Genomic DNA, 15,417 nt, shown 5'->3' with positions numbered 1-15,417 from the left:
CGGACCCCAGAGATGTGTCAGGGGGCTGGGGTGGTGCATCTGAGCTCCTTCCAGTTCCCAACGTGAGTCATGGAATCTGTAGCCATCCCTTCCTCACTGTGCTAGGCAGACACACTGCTCAAAGCAGAGTTCTCACAACGTTCTCTGCTGGTTGTAACCCGCTCTATTCCACCTCTTTGCAGATCCAGTCCTTGTCTCTCAGGAAGGTGGAAGGTAAGTGTCTACACAGGGCAGTGTGTAGCAGTCTTGACTATTGTCTCTGGCTTTTCTCCCTCCTTTTCCCTCTCCCCCAGTCAATTCATGGGTGGTGGATTGGTGACAGCAGCCTGTGGACATGTAGTGTCAGGCTTCTGGGCCACACAGGCTGCAGCTCTGTTTGTGCTGAAGGCTTTCCATGCAGCTGGCAGGGCTTCTTGCCTGGCTTGCTCCTGTCTGTAAAGGGATGGAGGCAGTGGGGAGGAAGGTGGTTATGGGTGGAGTGGGGGCTCATGAGAAGGCTTTTCTAATTCACCATGCCTGCAGCGAATGAGGAAAATCAGGATTCAGGGTTGCCAGCAACTTTTACCTTGTTCCCAATGTTCAGCAAGTTGACCCCAACCCCATGTGAATGTGTCCTGTTTGGCATATACAGTCTCCTCCTCTTGGGTACTCTGGTGTGGGGATGCGTGTGTCTGTGTGTAATGGGGTGCAGGTGCTGGCATCTAAAGGTAGACGGCAACCCACAGGGGACTGCTCCTGTTTAGAGGACCTTGGACAGCCCCTTGTGAAGCTTGGCCCTTCATCCTCCACCCCCAGCTCCCCTGTCCTATGGCTTTAGCTACACTTCTGCCTTTTATTGCAAACTCACATTTCTTCCTATCCCTTGCCTTCCGCCCATCCCCTTCCCAGCCATGTAGCCAGTTCAGACAGGCCCGACCCCTGTGGCCCTGAACTTCTTGAGGGTTGGAGACCCTCTTGAGGGATGGAGCTAGAGCAGAGCCATTGATAATAGACATGTGCCACACCCTTCCCCAGCCACTTCAGATTCATCATCTCATTACATGGCTCACTATTGAATTATCCTCATTTTCTAGATGGGGAAACTGAGGCTTAGAGGGGTTCAAGGACTTGCCATCTCTTGCACAGATAGCGAGGGGCAAAGCTAGTGTGTGGACTCTGATCTTTCTGCCCCCAGTGTCTGCTCCGTCCTGCCTCTCTCCAGTCAAGATGCACTGACTGGAGGGTTTTCTCTTTCTGGCTCATACTCAGCTGGGGTTCTGTACTTTTCTTCTAGTCAGGGATGGGGTCCAGGGCACTGGTGCCACTAACTGTTCCTCCTCTCTTCAGGGATCCACAAGGTGCCAAAGGCTGTGGACACAGAGGAGGACTCTCCGGAGGAAGGTGGGACCTTACTTTCTTTCCTGGGTGTCCAGTGCAGAAACAGATTTGCTGCCCTCCTCCTTGTTTAGTTTGTCTCTACTTAACTGTATCTGGACATCCGAAGCTGGAGTGGAGGGAACTAAGGACATGAAATAATATTTCTTAACACCTTCTGTGTGCCAGGCATGTGACATGCAGGTACTAACATACAATCTGCTGGTTTAGTGATGGGGAAGCCCAGGCCTAGAGAGGGTCATTAGCTTGTCCAGAGTCACAAAGCTAGCAGGTAGCTGAGTGAGGATTTGGAGGGACGTCTGATTCACAGCCTGCCCTACTGACTCTCACCTGCGACTATGCAGAACAGTGGAAGAGAACTCGCTGAGTTGACTTAAAATGGCCTTTGCTGTTTTATTCTACATTGTGAGTGTGCTGCAGACAGGTCCCACAGGGCCTGACTAATGCATAGGAATCCACCTCGGCTCCCTTTTCAGAGCATTGGGCACCTGCTGTTTTTATTCACCCTATCCGGTGACTGACTCTGATTTGCAGACCTCTCAACCAGATGTAGCCAAGGGATGCAAAAGAAAAGTGAAAAAAAGAGAGATGCTCCCTGACTGCAAGAAGATCTTAGGGATAGTTAGGGAGAGGAAGCTCCCAGGACAGATGAGTGAGTGCTGACTGGAAAAGCTACTGACCAGGTCCCGTTTGTTTGAGCAAGGCAATGATATGACAATTTCAGAGTTCCCCAATGGACACACCCAGACAAGTTTTAATTGTGCCATCAAAGAGCTCATCATGGGGTATTTTATTTTTTAAGTAATGTTTTTCTTTATTTTTGAGATGGTAATCTATGCACTTTGGGAAAAAAAAGGAATGGTATAAAAGGGTATACAGTGAGAAGGAGGCCTCCCTTCTGCCCAGCTATCCAGTTTCCTCTCCAGAAGTTTCACTGTTAATGGTTTCTCATTTATCGTTCCATGCTACATGGGAATATGTGCAAATATAAGCACATGTGTGTACCCATTCTTCTCCCTTTTCCCAAATGGGAACACACTGTACACATTGTTCTGCAGTTAGTTATATTGTTAACAACTTACTTAGGAAATGGTTTCATATCTCTTTAAAGAGAACTGCTTCATTATTTTTTCAGGGCTTTGCAGTCTTCCCTTAGATGGATGAACTAAAATTTATTTAACCAGTTAGTCCTCTACTGCCTCCGCCTACCCTCCCAGTGCATTTAACCTTGGGATACAGTTGTAAAAATTAGAATTGCATATCACTTTTGAGGAAGGTATCTGTTGAGTAACTCAGATAGGATGAATCACATCTTCAAACAGTGGATGCAGGGTTCTAGAGAGGAGGAGGCTGAGACTGATGAGTCAGGGGATCCCGTGGCCATGCCCCTGCTGTTACAGTGGAGGTTTTACTTGCTTACTACACTGTTTGTCTACCTCTTCCTGTCCCAGACCAGCAGGCAAGAGCATCACTTGGGAATTTTTTAGAAATACAAAGTTGTAATTCTCAGGCCCCATGCCAGACAAATTGAAGCAGAAACTCTGGGGGCAGGACCCAGCAGTCTGTTTTCAGACACTCTCCAGGGCATTCTGATTCTTGCTCAAGTTTGAGAACCACTGTGAGACCAGTGGCTGTCTACAACTGGCTAAACATTAAGAATCACCCAGGAAGCTTGAACTGTCTGGAGGACCACGCTACACCCCCACATTACCTAAAGCAGAACATGGAGTGGGTGGGTTCCAGGCATCAGTAGCATTTAAAGCTCCGCAGGTGATTCCAATGTGCAGACAAGGTTGAGGCTCATGTCCTGGTGTAAACTTTATTGAGCAGAATCACGCAGGGTCAGAGGTGAATGGGTGGTAGGGGAGGAGTTATTATAACCCAGATTTTTGGGTCCCACCTGTAGAATTTTTGATTCAGTAGATTTGGAGTGGGAGCTGAGAATCTGCATCTCACAAGTTACCAGGTAATGCTGATGCTTTGGCTCACAGTTAAGGACCATTGTCCTAGAATCATTGTTTCTCAGGCTTCGCTGTTTATTAGAATATCTAGAGAATTTAAAATATAAATATCAAGCGTTGGGGTCCACCTTGAGAGATTCTGATGGAATCAGCTTGGGGTGATTCCAACTCGCAGCCAGCAGTGAAATTCACCACCCTTGATTGTGAGTGAGGTCCTTCGGGGATGAGAGATAGGCTTCTGTGTCCTTAGCATCCAGCCCTAGCCTGATTACACTCATGCTACTTGTTCAGTTAATGTCTACTGAGTGAGTCAAAGGGCTTGGTCCTGGTCTTACCACAGAGGCCCCCAGATGGAACCTGAAGAACACTGTAGGAGGCCTTCCCTGACTCACCTTGGACTGCTCCTTTGTAGCATTTACCACATTTAATTGTAATTGCTTATTTTGCTAGCCTCAGGTCAGTATTTCTTAAAGTATGGTCTGTGGCTTACCTCCATCAGAATCATCTCAGTATGTTAAAATGTAGATTCTAGGGTCCTCCCCCAGACCTATGGAATCAGACTCTTCGGAGGGTGAGGTGAGGGACTATTAATTTTTAACCCATGCCCAGGTGATTCTGATATATGCTAAAGTTAGAGGGAGAATCTCCGGTTTAGACAGTAAACTTGAGGGAGCAGCGATCTGTCTCTCTTGTTCACCAGTTTATCACCTGGACCAGAATTGAGCCTGGCATGGAAACGAGATGAGGGTATCAGGTGGGGCTAGGATTAGGCTGGAACCCACAGCAGTGGGGCCTGGAATCTGAGATCAGAAGGGAGCCCAGAGAACAAGCTGCTTTAGGGGCTCAAGTGCAATCTCCAAGTCCTGAGTTAACCGACCAGGATTCCTGGCAGTGTGAGGGCTCGGCAGGTGCAGTAGGGCTCTGGGAATGGAGAACTCAGGTGCCCAGGCTGATCTGGGTGATTGTCTCATGCTACAGAGATGGAGGACTCCCAGGATGAACAGCACAAGGTGCTGGCAGCTCTGAGGCGTAACCCCACTTTGCTGAAGCACTTCAGACCAATCCTGGAGGACACCCTGGAAGAGAAGCTCGAAAGCATGGGGATAAGGAAGGTGAGTTTCAGGGCCATCGTTTTGAGGGCTGATACCTACGATTTAGACACTAAGTGTTCTCAGACAGACAAATGATCGATTGTTCTTTGCATTGTGAGCTCATTCATCTCACTTGTGGCAGCCCGGGCTCCTCTGGCATCTGCACGCCTTTCTCACTTCACAGCGGCAGTGTGATATCTTTCCTCTGTTTCTCCAGCAGCTTCTCAAGACTGGCCCTATTTGGCTGGTGATGCTACCCTGAGTCCTGATTGCTCAGTGTTCTCCACTCATTGGTTACTTCCCTCTGTGTCTCTAAATTTTTTGCTAGAGGGAATTTAATTGGGTCAATCTGGCCTGTGGATAGGTCCCCCCTTGGGTAAGTATCCATCTGCAAGCCCATCATCTGTGGTACATGTGGCTGTGTCCACTCAGCAGGTGGCTGTGTGTGGGCATCACTGAAAGCTGTGTCTGACACCAATTATTTTTTTTTTTGAGAAGTAATAACTTATATTTTCCTATAGATTTTTAGCAGTTACATATATGTATGTATATACATGTATGCATGTATATTTTATTTTCAGATAAAATATCTGAAATTTAATTTTTTTTATTTCAGTGGGTTTTTGGGGAACAGGTGGTGGTTGGTTACATGAATAAGTTCTTTGGTGGTAATTTCTGAGATTTTGGTGCACCCATCACGTGAACAGTATACACTGTACCCAGTGTGTAGCCTTTTATCCCTCGCCCCCCCCATGCCCTTTCCCCCAAATCCCCAAAGTCCAATGTACCATTCTTATGCCTTTGTGTCCTCAGAGCTTAGCTCCCACATAGGAGTGAGAACATACGATGTTTGGTTTTCCATTCCTAAGTTCACTTAGAATAATAGTCTCCAATTCCATCCAGGTTGCAGCAAATGCCATCATTTTGTTCCTTTTTAGGGCTGAGTAGTATTCCATGGTATGTATATATATCAGTTTCTTTATCCACTCATTGATTGATGGGCATTTAGGCTGGTTCCACATTTTTGCAATTGCAAATTGTGCTGCTATAAACATGCATGTGTAAGTATCTTTTTCATGTAATGACTTCTTTTCCTCAGTGTAGATACGCAGTAGTGGGATTGCTGGATCAAACGGTAGATCTCCTTTTAGTTCTTTAAGGAATCTCCACACTTTTCCATAGGGGTTGTACTAGTTTACATTCCCACCAACAGTGTAAAAGTGTTCCCTTTTCACCACATCCATGTCAACATCTATTAATTTTTGATTTTTTGATTATGGCCATTCTTGTAGGAGTGAGGTGGTATCACATTGTGGTTTTGATTTGCATTTTCCTGGTAATTAGTGATGCTGACCATCGCCACTCTGGGAAGCTCTCTCCTCATTTAAGGACAGTCTGGAGTCCTTAGGACCTCCAGTGCTGCTACCCAAGGCTTCTGGGCCCACTCCTCAGCCACTCGTCCTGATCCATTGTCTCCTTGGGTTTGGATTATTCTTGTTTCTCCAGTTCCATGAGGTGTGACCTTAGATTATCTATTTGTGCTCTTTCAGCCCTTTTTTTTTTTTTTTTGAGATGAATCTCGCTCTGTCACCAGGCTGGAGTGCAGTGGTGCGATCTCGGCTCACTGCAACCTCCGACTCCCTGGTTCAAGGGATTTTCCTGCCTTAGCTTCCTGAGTAGCTGGGATTACAGGCACGTGCCACCCCACCCAGCTAAATTTTTTTGTATTTTTAGTAGAGACGGGGTTTCACCATGTTGGCCAGGATGGTCTCGAATTCCTGATCCACCCACCTCGGCCTCCCAAAGTGCTGAGATTACAGGCGTGAGCCACTGCGCCAGGCCGCAGACTTTTTGATGTAAGCATTTAATGCCATGAACTTTCCTCTTAGCACTGCTCTTGCTGTATCCCAGAGGTTTTGATAGGTTGTGTCACTATTATTGTTCAGTCAAAGAACTTTTAAGTTTCCATCTTGATTTTGTTGTTGACCCAACGATTATTCAGGAACAGGTTATTTAATTTCCATGTATTTGCATGGTTTTGAGGGTTTCTTTTGGAGTTGATTTCCAATTTTATTCCACTGTGATCTGAGAGAGTGCTTGATATAATTCCGATTTTCTTAAGTTTACTGAGACTTGTTTTGTGGCCTATCATCTGGTCTATCTTGGAGAATGTTCCATTCTGTGCTGATGAATAGAATATATATTCTGCAGTTGTTGGGTAGAATGTTCTGTAAATATCTGTTAAGTCTATTTGTTCTAGGTTATAGTTTAAGTCTGTTGTTTCTTTGTTGACTTTCTGTCTTGATGACCTGTCTAGTGCTGTCAGTGCAGTCTTGAAATCCGCCACTATTATTGTGTTGCTGTCTATCTCGTTTCTTAGGTCTAGTAGCAATTGTATTATAAATTTGGAAGCTCCAGTGTTAGGTGCATATATATTTAGAATTGTGATATTTTCCTGTTAGACTAGTCCTTTTATCATTATATAATGTCCCTGTTTGTCTTTTTTAACTGCTGTTGCTTTAAAGTTTGTTTTGTCTGCTATAAGAATAGCTACTCCTGCTCGCTTTTGGTATCCATTTGCATGGAATGTTTTTTTTCCGCCCCTTTACCTTAAGTTTATGTGAGTCCTAATGTGAGTTTAGGTGAGTCTTCTGAAGACAGCAGAAACTTGGTTGGTGAATTCATATCCATTCTGCCATTCTGTATCTTTTAAGTGGAATATTTAGGCCATTTACATTCAATGTTAGTATTGAGATATGAGGTACTATTCTATTCATTGTGCTATTTGTTGCCTGAATACCTTGCCTTTTTTTTTTCGTGTATTATTGTTGTATAGGTCCTATGAGATTTATGCTTTAAGGAGGTTCTGTTTTGTTGTATTTCATGGATTTGTTTCTGTATACATATGTAACAAACCTGCATGTTGTGCACATGTACCCTAAAACTTAAAGTATAATAAAAAAAATTAAAAAAAAAAAGATTTAGAGATCCTTTTAGCAGTTCTTGTAGTGCTGGCTTGGTAGTGGCGGATTCTCTCAGCATTTGTTTGTCTGGAAAAGACTGTATCTTTCTTTCATTTATGAAGCTTAGTTTCACTGGATACAAAATTCTTGGCTGATAATTGTTTTGTTTAAGGAAGCTAAAGAATAGGACCCCAATCCCTTCTAGATTGTAGGGTTTCTGCTGAGAAATCTGCTGTTAATCTGAGAGGTGTTCCTTTATAGGTTACCTGGTGCTTTTGCCTCACAGCTCTTATGATTCTTTCCTTCATCTTGACTTTAGATAACCGGTTGACTATGTGCTTAGGTGATGATCTTTTTGCAATGAATTTCTCAGGTGTTCTTTGAGCTTCTTGTATTTGAATGCCTAGGTCTCTAGCAAGGCTGGGGAAGTTTTCCTCAATTATTCCCTCGAAGATGTTTTCAAGCTTTTAGATTTGTCTTCTTCCTTGGGAATAACGATTATTCTTAGGTTTGGATGTTTAACACGGTCCCAAGCTTCTTGGAGACTTTGTTCATTTTTTTAAAATTCTTTTTTGTCTTCGATGGATTGTGTTAATTCGAAAGCCTTGTCTTTGAGCTCTGAAGTTCTTTCTTCTGCTTGTTTGATTCTATTGCTGAGACTTTTCAGTGTATTTTGCATTTCTCTAAGTGTGTTTTTGATTTCCAGAAGTTGTGATAACTTTTTATTTATGCTATCTATTTCACTAAAAAATTTTCCTTTCATCTCTTGTATCACATTTTTTATTTCTTTAAGGTGGGCTTCACCTTTCTTTGGTCCCTCCTTGATTAGCTTAATAATTGACCTTCTGAATTCTTTTTCTGGCAATTCAGAGATTCGTCTTGGTTTGGATCCATTGCTGGTGAGCTGGTATGATTTTTGGGGGTGTTAAAGAACCTTGTCTTGTCATATTACCAGAATTGTTTTTCTGGCTCCTTCTCATTTGGGTAGACTATGTTAGAGGGAAGATCTGGGATTCAAGAGCTGCTGTTCAGATGCTTCTGTCCTATGGGGTGCTCCCTTGATATAGTACTCTCCCCCTTCCCCGAGGAATGGGGCTTCCTGAGAGCTGAACTGTAGTGATTGTTTTTGATCTTCTGGGTCTAGCCACCCAGTAGAGTTACAGGCTGGTACTGGGGAGTGTCTGCAAAGAGTCCTGTGATGTGATCCATCTTCAGGTCTTGCAGCCGTGGATACTATTCCAGCACCTGCTCCAGTGGAGGTAGTAGGGGAGTGAAGTGGACTCTTGAGGGTCCTTGTTTTTTCTTTTCGTTTGTTTAGTGCATTGGTTTTGTGTTTGTTGGCCTCCAGCTAGGAGGTGGTGCTTTCAAACTGTGGTCCTATAGGGAGGATGCATACTTGCCTACTTGCCCTAGGGACACCTGGTTAAGTATTCAGGTTTCTCAGGCGGTGGGCAGGGCCATACAGCTCCTAAGGGATTATGACCTTTGTCTTCAGCTACCAGGGCAGGTGCAGGAAGACCACCAGGTGGGGCCAGGGATAGACATGTCTGAGCTCAGCCTCTCCTTGGGTGGGGCTTGCTGCAGCTACTGTTGGGGATGAGGGTGTGATTCCCAGTCCAATGGAGTTATATTCCCAGGGGGATTATGGCTGCCTCTGCTGAGTCATACAGGTCGCCAGGGAAGTGGGGGAAATCTGGCAGTCACAGGCCTCAGCCCGTCTCCACGCAGCCTGCGGTCCTAAAGTCCGGTCTCACTCGCACTGTGCCTCACCAACAGGAGCAAGTCTATTTCCAAGCAGCCAGTGACCAGGGCTGGGAACTTGCCCCAGACCACAAACCTCCCCATTGAGAAAGCAAGCAGACTCAGGTTTTCGGCATCTCAGGGAGTCTGCAGCAGTGATCCAGTTCCTTTACAGGGTCTATGGATTCTCTCTCCAACTAGTATTTGAATGCCATTGTGCTTAACCAGAACACGTATGTTATTATTAGAAGCACCAATGAAATCTATTATTAAATAAAAACACACCTATTATTAAATTAGCCAAGCATTACACTATTGGAATACTGTTTGTGTAGAGTAAGTTAGAAAAAAAAAATAGACAACTAGGGTTATTTTAGGAAGAATGGTCACTACTTTGATTGTTTTCAACTACTGACTACTCTAACTTTGGCCCTATATTCAGATTTGATTAAGACATTCCTTTCTACCCTTGCATGAATCCTCATCTTGGATTCAGATGCCTCCCTGGACTCTCCCATGGGCTCTGGGTGGACGTCAAAAGCTCGAGCAACTTCCAATAGGTCTTGAAAGGGTACTTGGATTGTGTTTACAGCAGTTTAGTTTTTTAAACATTGTTAGCCATGGACAGTGTGTTTGGCATAATAATAGTAATTGGGAGTACAAAAATGAGCAAGCCGTGGTCTCTTATCCTAGGATTCAGTCAGATGGTAGAAAAGCATGTTCCAACGAAGTCCCTTATGCTATGATGTGGTCAGAATTGTGACACAGTCCTTTGCATTATCCTGCTGTGCACATTTTGATGGGGCTCCCAAACCCTGAACCATTGCACTTTCAGCAACTTTGAAGCCACTGCTTACCCTTCTCTAATCCTCATTTCATGCCCCCCAGTCCTGCAAGAAAAGCACCAGGCACTGATCACAGACTCCCAGGCCAGCAGCAGCAGGTGTGAGAGGCTTAGGGGAAGGAGAAGAAGGGTAGCCTCTCTCTGTAAAGGTGAACTCCTGTCTCCTCTAGGATGCGAAGGGAATCTCGATTCAGACTCTCAGACACCTGGAATCCCTGCTGAGAGTCCAGCGGGAGCAGAAGGCCCGGAAGTTTTCTGAATTTCTGAGTCTGAGGGGAAAGCTTGTCAAGGAAGTCACCAGCAGAGCGAAGGAGAGACAGGAGAATGGCGCTGTGGTGTCCCAGCCAGACGGGCAGCCTTCAGGTACACTGGGGAGAGGGCTCGCTCAGGGCTGTGACCTGTAAGGGTCCCATTCTTGCCAAAACTTGTTTGCACATGAGGAGGGTATAGTCTGTGTCCCCCATTCGGGGCACTTCTCTGAAGGGCTGAGCTGGTAGGGTCCTTACAGGGGACTGAATCCAGAAGTTCTCTGTTGAGGAAATAGGATCTGGGGTGGAGTGGTGGCATTTGTCCAGGGTCACTCGGGGAAGTTGGAGGAGAGCCGGAGCTGGAGCCTGTTGTCAGCCTGAACTGTCCCTGTGCAGACATGCTGCCTCCCTTAGCACCTTCATTCTGTTTGGCTTGTTGCGACCACAGTTGAGTGTCTCTTCAACAGAGAGCAGCCTATTCAGTTTCTGGCTCTACACACCAGGCATGCCAGCCTGGGGAGGCAGGCAGAGGCCTGGGAGCATTGAAGCTGCAGGTGGAGGCAAATATCAATCGAATGTAAACTTCTGCAGAGCTCAGATAGCCCCTGCTCTGGCCATGGGAGAGCATGAGAGGCTGGGCCAGTTCTGCACGCAGATGAATTCTCAGAGCTCATAGTTGGTTCCTTGGGCCAGGTCATAGCTGCTACTTTACCATTTGTCCATGCTCTGGGGGTCATGACAAGAGAAGACCCTGTGGTTCTGGTGGAACACGAAATTCTGTGGACCAGGACCCTTGAGTCTATTCTTACGGAGCAAGTGTATTTGTGTTCCCAGGTTTGAGAGCCCCCTGTTTCTAGAGGGTTCCAAGAGGCCCTGGGCTGCTGTGGTGAGAGGCTCTGGGGAGGGCTTCAGTGGGTCTGGTCTGCTCATGCAGGTTGCTGTCCTGCTCCTTTTACTTTGTCTCCTCAGTCAGGGACACATGCGGCCAGAAGGAGGCCAGTTCTGTATCTCCTGTGTCCAGGAAGAACCAATCTGAGCTCTTCATGCAAAAAAATTTTGCAGAGTATGGCCCACGTATCTCTGAGGATATGAGAGATGATTTTAGTTGCTACATCAACCAATCATTTTATAACTTATTTTTATTTTTCCTCATGTGAATTAGAAGAAAATAACACTAACATAGCAATCCTGTGAGCTCATGGAAATTATTACTTGGACAAGTATCAAGCAGGTATTTTGTGTTTGAAAGCATTGTCATTTTGGCATGAAAATATGGTAAAAAATGTATTGATGACCTGGGAAACTATAATATTTAGTTTAAACTTCTGGTCTTAAAATCTCTAAGGAAAGGACGGTTTTTATCTTGCATAGAAATCTCAGACAGAAGGGTATTTGCCCTGGTTGCCAATTTGCCTTTTATGCTCCAATTTAAACGTATATCCTTTTGCTCATTCAGTCAAATGTTCATTCATTCATTCGCCCACTCATTCATTTAGTACAGTACTTGCTGAGGTTGACTCTGTGCCAGGGCCTTCCACCTCACCTGGGAAACCAGCCAGGACCAGGTGATGTGATGGAGCCAAGCATGGGGGTGGTGGGAGCTCAGAGGAGGGAGGGGACAGGGGCTTGGGGAGGATGAATGGAAAAACCCTCGGAATGCTGGCTTCCAAGAGAAAGCAAAGGTATCTTGCTCCTTCTAGGTGCTACGCCCCACCCACTCCCACACACCTTTGTTCCTGTAGTAAAAAAGCCAGGAGGGAGAGCCCCCTTCGCAGCCTTCCCTTTCCCTGGCCCTGGGGTTCTGCCTTCTCTGGAGATGTTACTGAGTTGTGAGATGAGCGCTGTGTTTTTGTGGCATTTTGTAGACCTTTCCTTCCAGCTCTGCACCTTTATTCTTTTCCTGGGTCCCACAAGTGCTGTCTTAATGCTCACCTCCCATTTCTGCTTGGACCCTGCCTCTTCTGTGGCCTGGGCAAGGCTGTGGGAAGTAGCGGTGAGGGTCCAAGATTGGGGCAGACAGACAACCTGGGTTTGCATTCACCACTTTCTTCCGTGGAGCTGAGGGCAAGCCTCTGTAGGGAAAATGATAGCCTCTGAAGATGCTCGGGGGCCAAGTGGTTGTATGTAAAGTGCTTTTCTTAGTATCTGGTACACAGTCATGGGAAGCTATTGTTATTTTCCCCCAGCAGGCTTGTCTTTGTCTTCCCCTTCTCTTCAGTTCACTCTTTCCTGGAAGCTCCACTTCTGAGTAGACACATTCACTGAGAGCAGTGCATAGCTGGCCCTTGAACAATGCAGGGGTCAGGGGCGCCAACCCCCCATGCAGTTGAAAATTTGCGTGTAACTTTTGACTGCCCCAAAACTTAACTACTCATAGCCTACTGTTGACCAGAAGTCTTACTGACAACATGGACTATTAACACACATTTTGTATGTTATATGAATTATAAGCTGTATTATTATAATAAAGTAAGCTCGAGAAAAGAACATGTTATTAAGAAAATCACAAGGAAGAGCAAATATGTTTACTATTCATTAAGGGGAAGTGGATCATCATAAAGGACTTCATCCTTGTTATCTTTGTGTTGAGTAGGCTGAAGAGGAGGAGGAAGAGGAGGGGTTGCTCTTGCTGTCTCACGGGTGGCAGAGTCGGAAGAAAATCCATGTATAAGTGGACCCATGGCTGTTCAACCCCACGTTGTTTCAGGGTCAACTATATTTCAAACATTTTCTGATCTTGAATTACTGTAAGAAACTCATTTTACATTGTGACCCAATCCACACATGTCTGACTCCCTGTGATGCACTCTCTCTCTTCTCTTCCCACAAAAACTTGCTGATCCGGGACCGCTCTTGTGGGTATAGGTCTTGATGCAATTTGGAAAACAGAGGGGCTGTGTCCAATTGCCTGCCTTGGTACTGCCTTGCCCCAGACTGCATTTGGGAGGAGGTTTGAATGGATCTTGATGGTTCATGCAGTCCTGCGGCGACCTCTGGTGGCAGCGGGGTCTTCCTGCAGGACTGCCTGCAGTGCAGTGGCTGTAGCGTGGGTTGGGGAGAGGGTAGCGGCCTTGGTGAAGTCCATCTAGGACTACTGAGCCCCTCTTCAGGCCCGCGGACTCCTGCTGGTCTTCTGTAATGACAACACGACCCTGGAGCACCCAGCTGCTCTCCTGGTCTCTGATGAAACTGTGGAACTGTGGTCCTAGCCTCGAATCTGGCCAGCAGAACACCTGATTTGGCAGCAGTCATGAAATCTGCTGTGGTTATTACAGCACGGAGAGGGAGTAATTGTTCATTTCCAGGGTGTTGGAGCCGCTTTCTCCCTCCTCTTAGGCTTGAGATCCAGCATGGGTGTACTCCAAAAATCATTCCTTTCTGTGTTTCCAGTCAAAAGCCAGCAGAGCACACTGGTCACCAGAGAGGCCCAGCCAAAGACCAGGACCCTGCAGGTGGCCTTGCCATCCACACCGGCAGAGCCACCCCCACCAACTCGTCAGAGCCATGGCAGCCATGGCTCCAGCCTGACCCAGGTGTCTGCCCCCGCTCCACGCCCCGGACTGCATGGACCCTCCAGCACCCCTCCTTCCTCGGGGCCCGGGATGAGGTGAGCCCCAGACTCTGCCCTCTCACCCCACCTGCAGTGGTGGCTCCTGGATTCAGGCAGTCCTGTTCTGGGCTCCCTCCAGGCTTCTGCAGATAGGAGGGGGGCAGACACATGTGAATAGAAGGTGCCTCAGGTGGGGTCCAGTCTGAGCTCTGGACTTGAGAACCTGTGCTCCCAGCCAAGACAAACCCACCCTCCCCTTACCCATCTCCTCCCCCAAGCCCGTTCCCCCTCCAGAGGGGCTGGATCCTCAGATGGGCAGGGCTCTACTAAGGGAGATACTGGTGTGGCTGCTGCACTCCAGGGGTCTCCTGGCTGTCTTCTGGGCCTGAGGGAGGGAGCAGGGCTGGCCCTGAGCAAACCAAACCAGCTTGAAGCATGATGAAGTTTGGCTTTTGAAATTTTCTTTCTGGCCCATGCATCCCTCATTTCTTCTCCTCCTCGTGGCAGCACGCCCCCGTTCAGTTCTGAAGAGGACTCAGAGGGAGACCTTGTGCAGCGTGTGTCTCTACAGCCCCCAAAAGTTCCTTCCAGGATGGTGCCCCGGCCCGAGGATGACTGGGACTGGTCTGACACAGAGACCTTGGAGGAGAATGCCCAGCCCCCTGGCCAGGGCTCAGGTGAGCTGCCACCTTCGGGTGAGTGGGCTGGGACCACCGGTGTAGCCCTTCTCCAGCCCAGATTTCTCAAGGCTCCAGCAACACCCTTTAGCTTCCTTTAGGCTTTCTTATTTGACATCTCTTTCTCTATTTGGCTTGGAAAGGATGGGCCTCCTTTGCCTCAGATATTTTTTTGTGGGATAGCAGAGATATCAGGAGAAAGCTAGAGTTTGAGCAAGGTTTACTTTTACCCCTTGTTTTGTCATTAAATTGTTAACTGTGGGAGGTTGAAGGGAGCCACTCACCCCTTTTCTCCTCCATGTTCTTTCCAGTAGAGAGTAAACACTGTGGCCAGCTACGGGAGATCAAAGCCTCGCTCTAGTAGTGGTGACAGGGCCTAGGAATGCCTGAGGCATAGGCTTCCTGTTAGGGCTGGATTAGAGGAACAACCTGCACTTGAGGCCAAAGTGGGGGCCCCTCCAGCCTCCCCAAATCCAGATCCCAATCTTACTTGTGTGCAGGGCTGGGTTTGCAAAGCAGACCCTGAGTGTGCAGGCCCTTAAACAGGCAGCTGTAGGGTACACTCCAGCCAGGCTCCAACCCCAGCCACAGGGGCGGGGAGGGTCCGAGAGAAAGAGCTGACACTGTCTTCTGGATCAGCGGCCCTCCTTCAGGTGTGCCGTGGCCCAGGGTGTGTTGTAGGCCCACCCCTCTGCTTGGCTTCTTCTGTGAGAGAGGGTAGTATGTGGGGAAGAAACTGGGAGGGTGTTTCTCCTATCCTTGTCCATCTCGGTGAGTAGAGCAGAAGTTCCTTCTTCTGTGGAAGCTCGAGGCGTGTGAGAGAAGGCTCTCCCCTCTATGTTGGTGTTTCTGGGTGCTCACCACGTGCTCAGCTCTGTGTGGATCTCTTCGCACAAGTCTCCTCATTTACTCCTCACAGCACTGATGAGGGAAGGCTGAGCCACACACATCGTGACAGAAGTTGAAACT

The 15,417-nt window shown here is 47.2% G+C and overlaps 1 protein-coding gene across 14 annotated transcripts in view; it reads left to right on the top strand.

Moving 5' to 3' along the window:
- Positions 1–15,417, top strand: part of DZIP1L (DAZ interacting zinc finger protein 1 like) — a 97,886-nt gene that overhangs the window by 33,986 nt on the left and 48,483 nt on the right. For all 14 annotated transcript variants that reach the window (XR_010111659.1, XR_010111658.1, XR_010111657.1 and 11 more), the window contains 6 exons: positions 183–213; positions 1,327–1,380; positions 4,314–4,447; positions 10,144–10,336; positions 13,612–13,828; positions 14,279–14,448. Coding sequence is in view for 11 of the 14 variants with exons in the window: in XM_063602948.1 (XP_063459018.1) it covers positions 183–213; positions 1,327–1,380; positions 4,314–4,447; positions 10,144–10,336; positions 13,612–13,828; positions 14,279–14,448 (799 nt within the window). In the remaining 3 variants the exon portion in view is untranslated. The remainder of the gene's footprint in view (positions 1–182; positions 214–1,326; positions 1,381–4,313; positions 4,448–10,143; positions 10,337–13,611; positions 13,829–14,278; positions 14,449–15,417) is intronic.

The sequence above is a fragment of the Pan paniscus genome, chromosome 2 (genome assembly GCF_029289425.2).
Source record: "Pan paniscus chromosome 2, NHGRI_mPanPan1-v2.0_pri, whole genome shotgun sequence".
In the NCBI taxonomy this organism is placed as follows: Eukaryota; Metazoa; Chordata; class Mammalia; order Primates; family Hominidae; genus Pan; species Pan paniscus.
The sequence above is the reverse complement of the archived record's forward strand: the minus strand, read 5'-3'. Positions and strand labels throughout refer to the sequence as shown.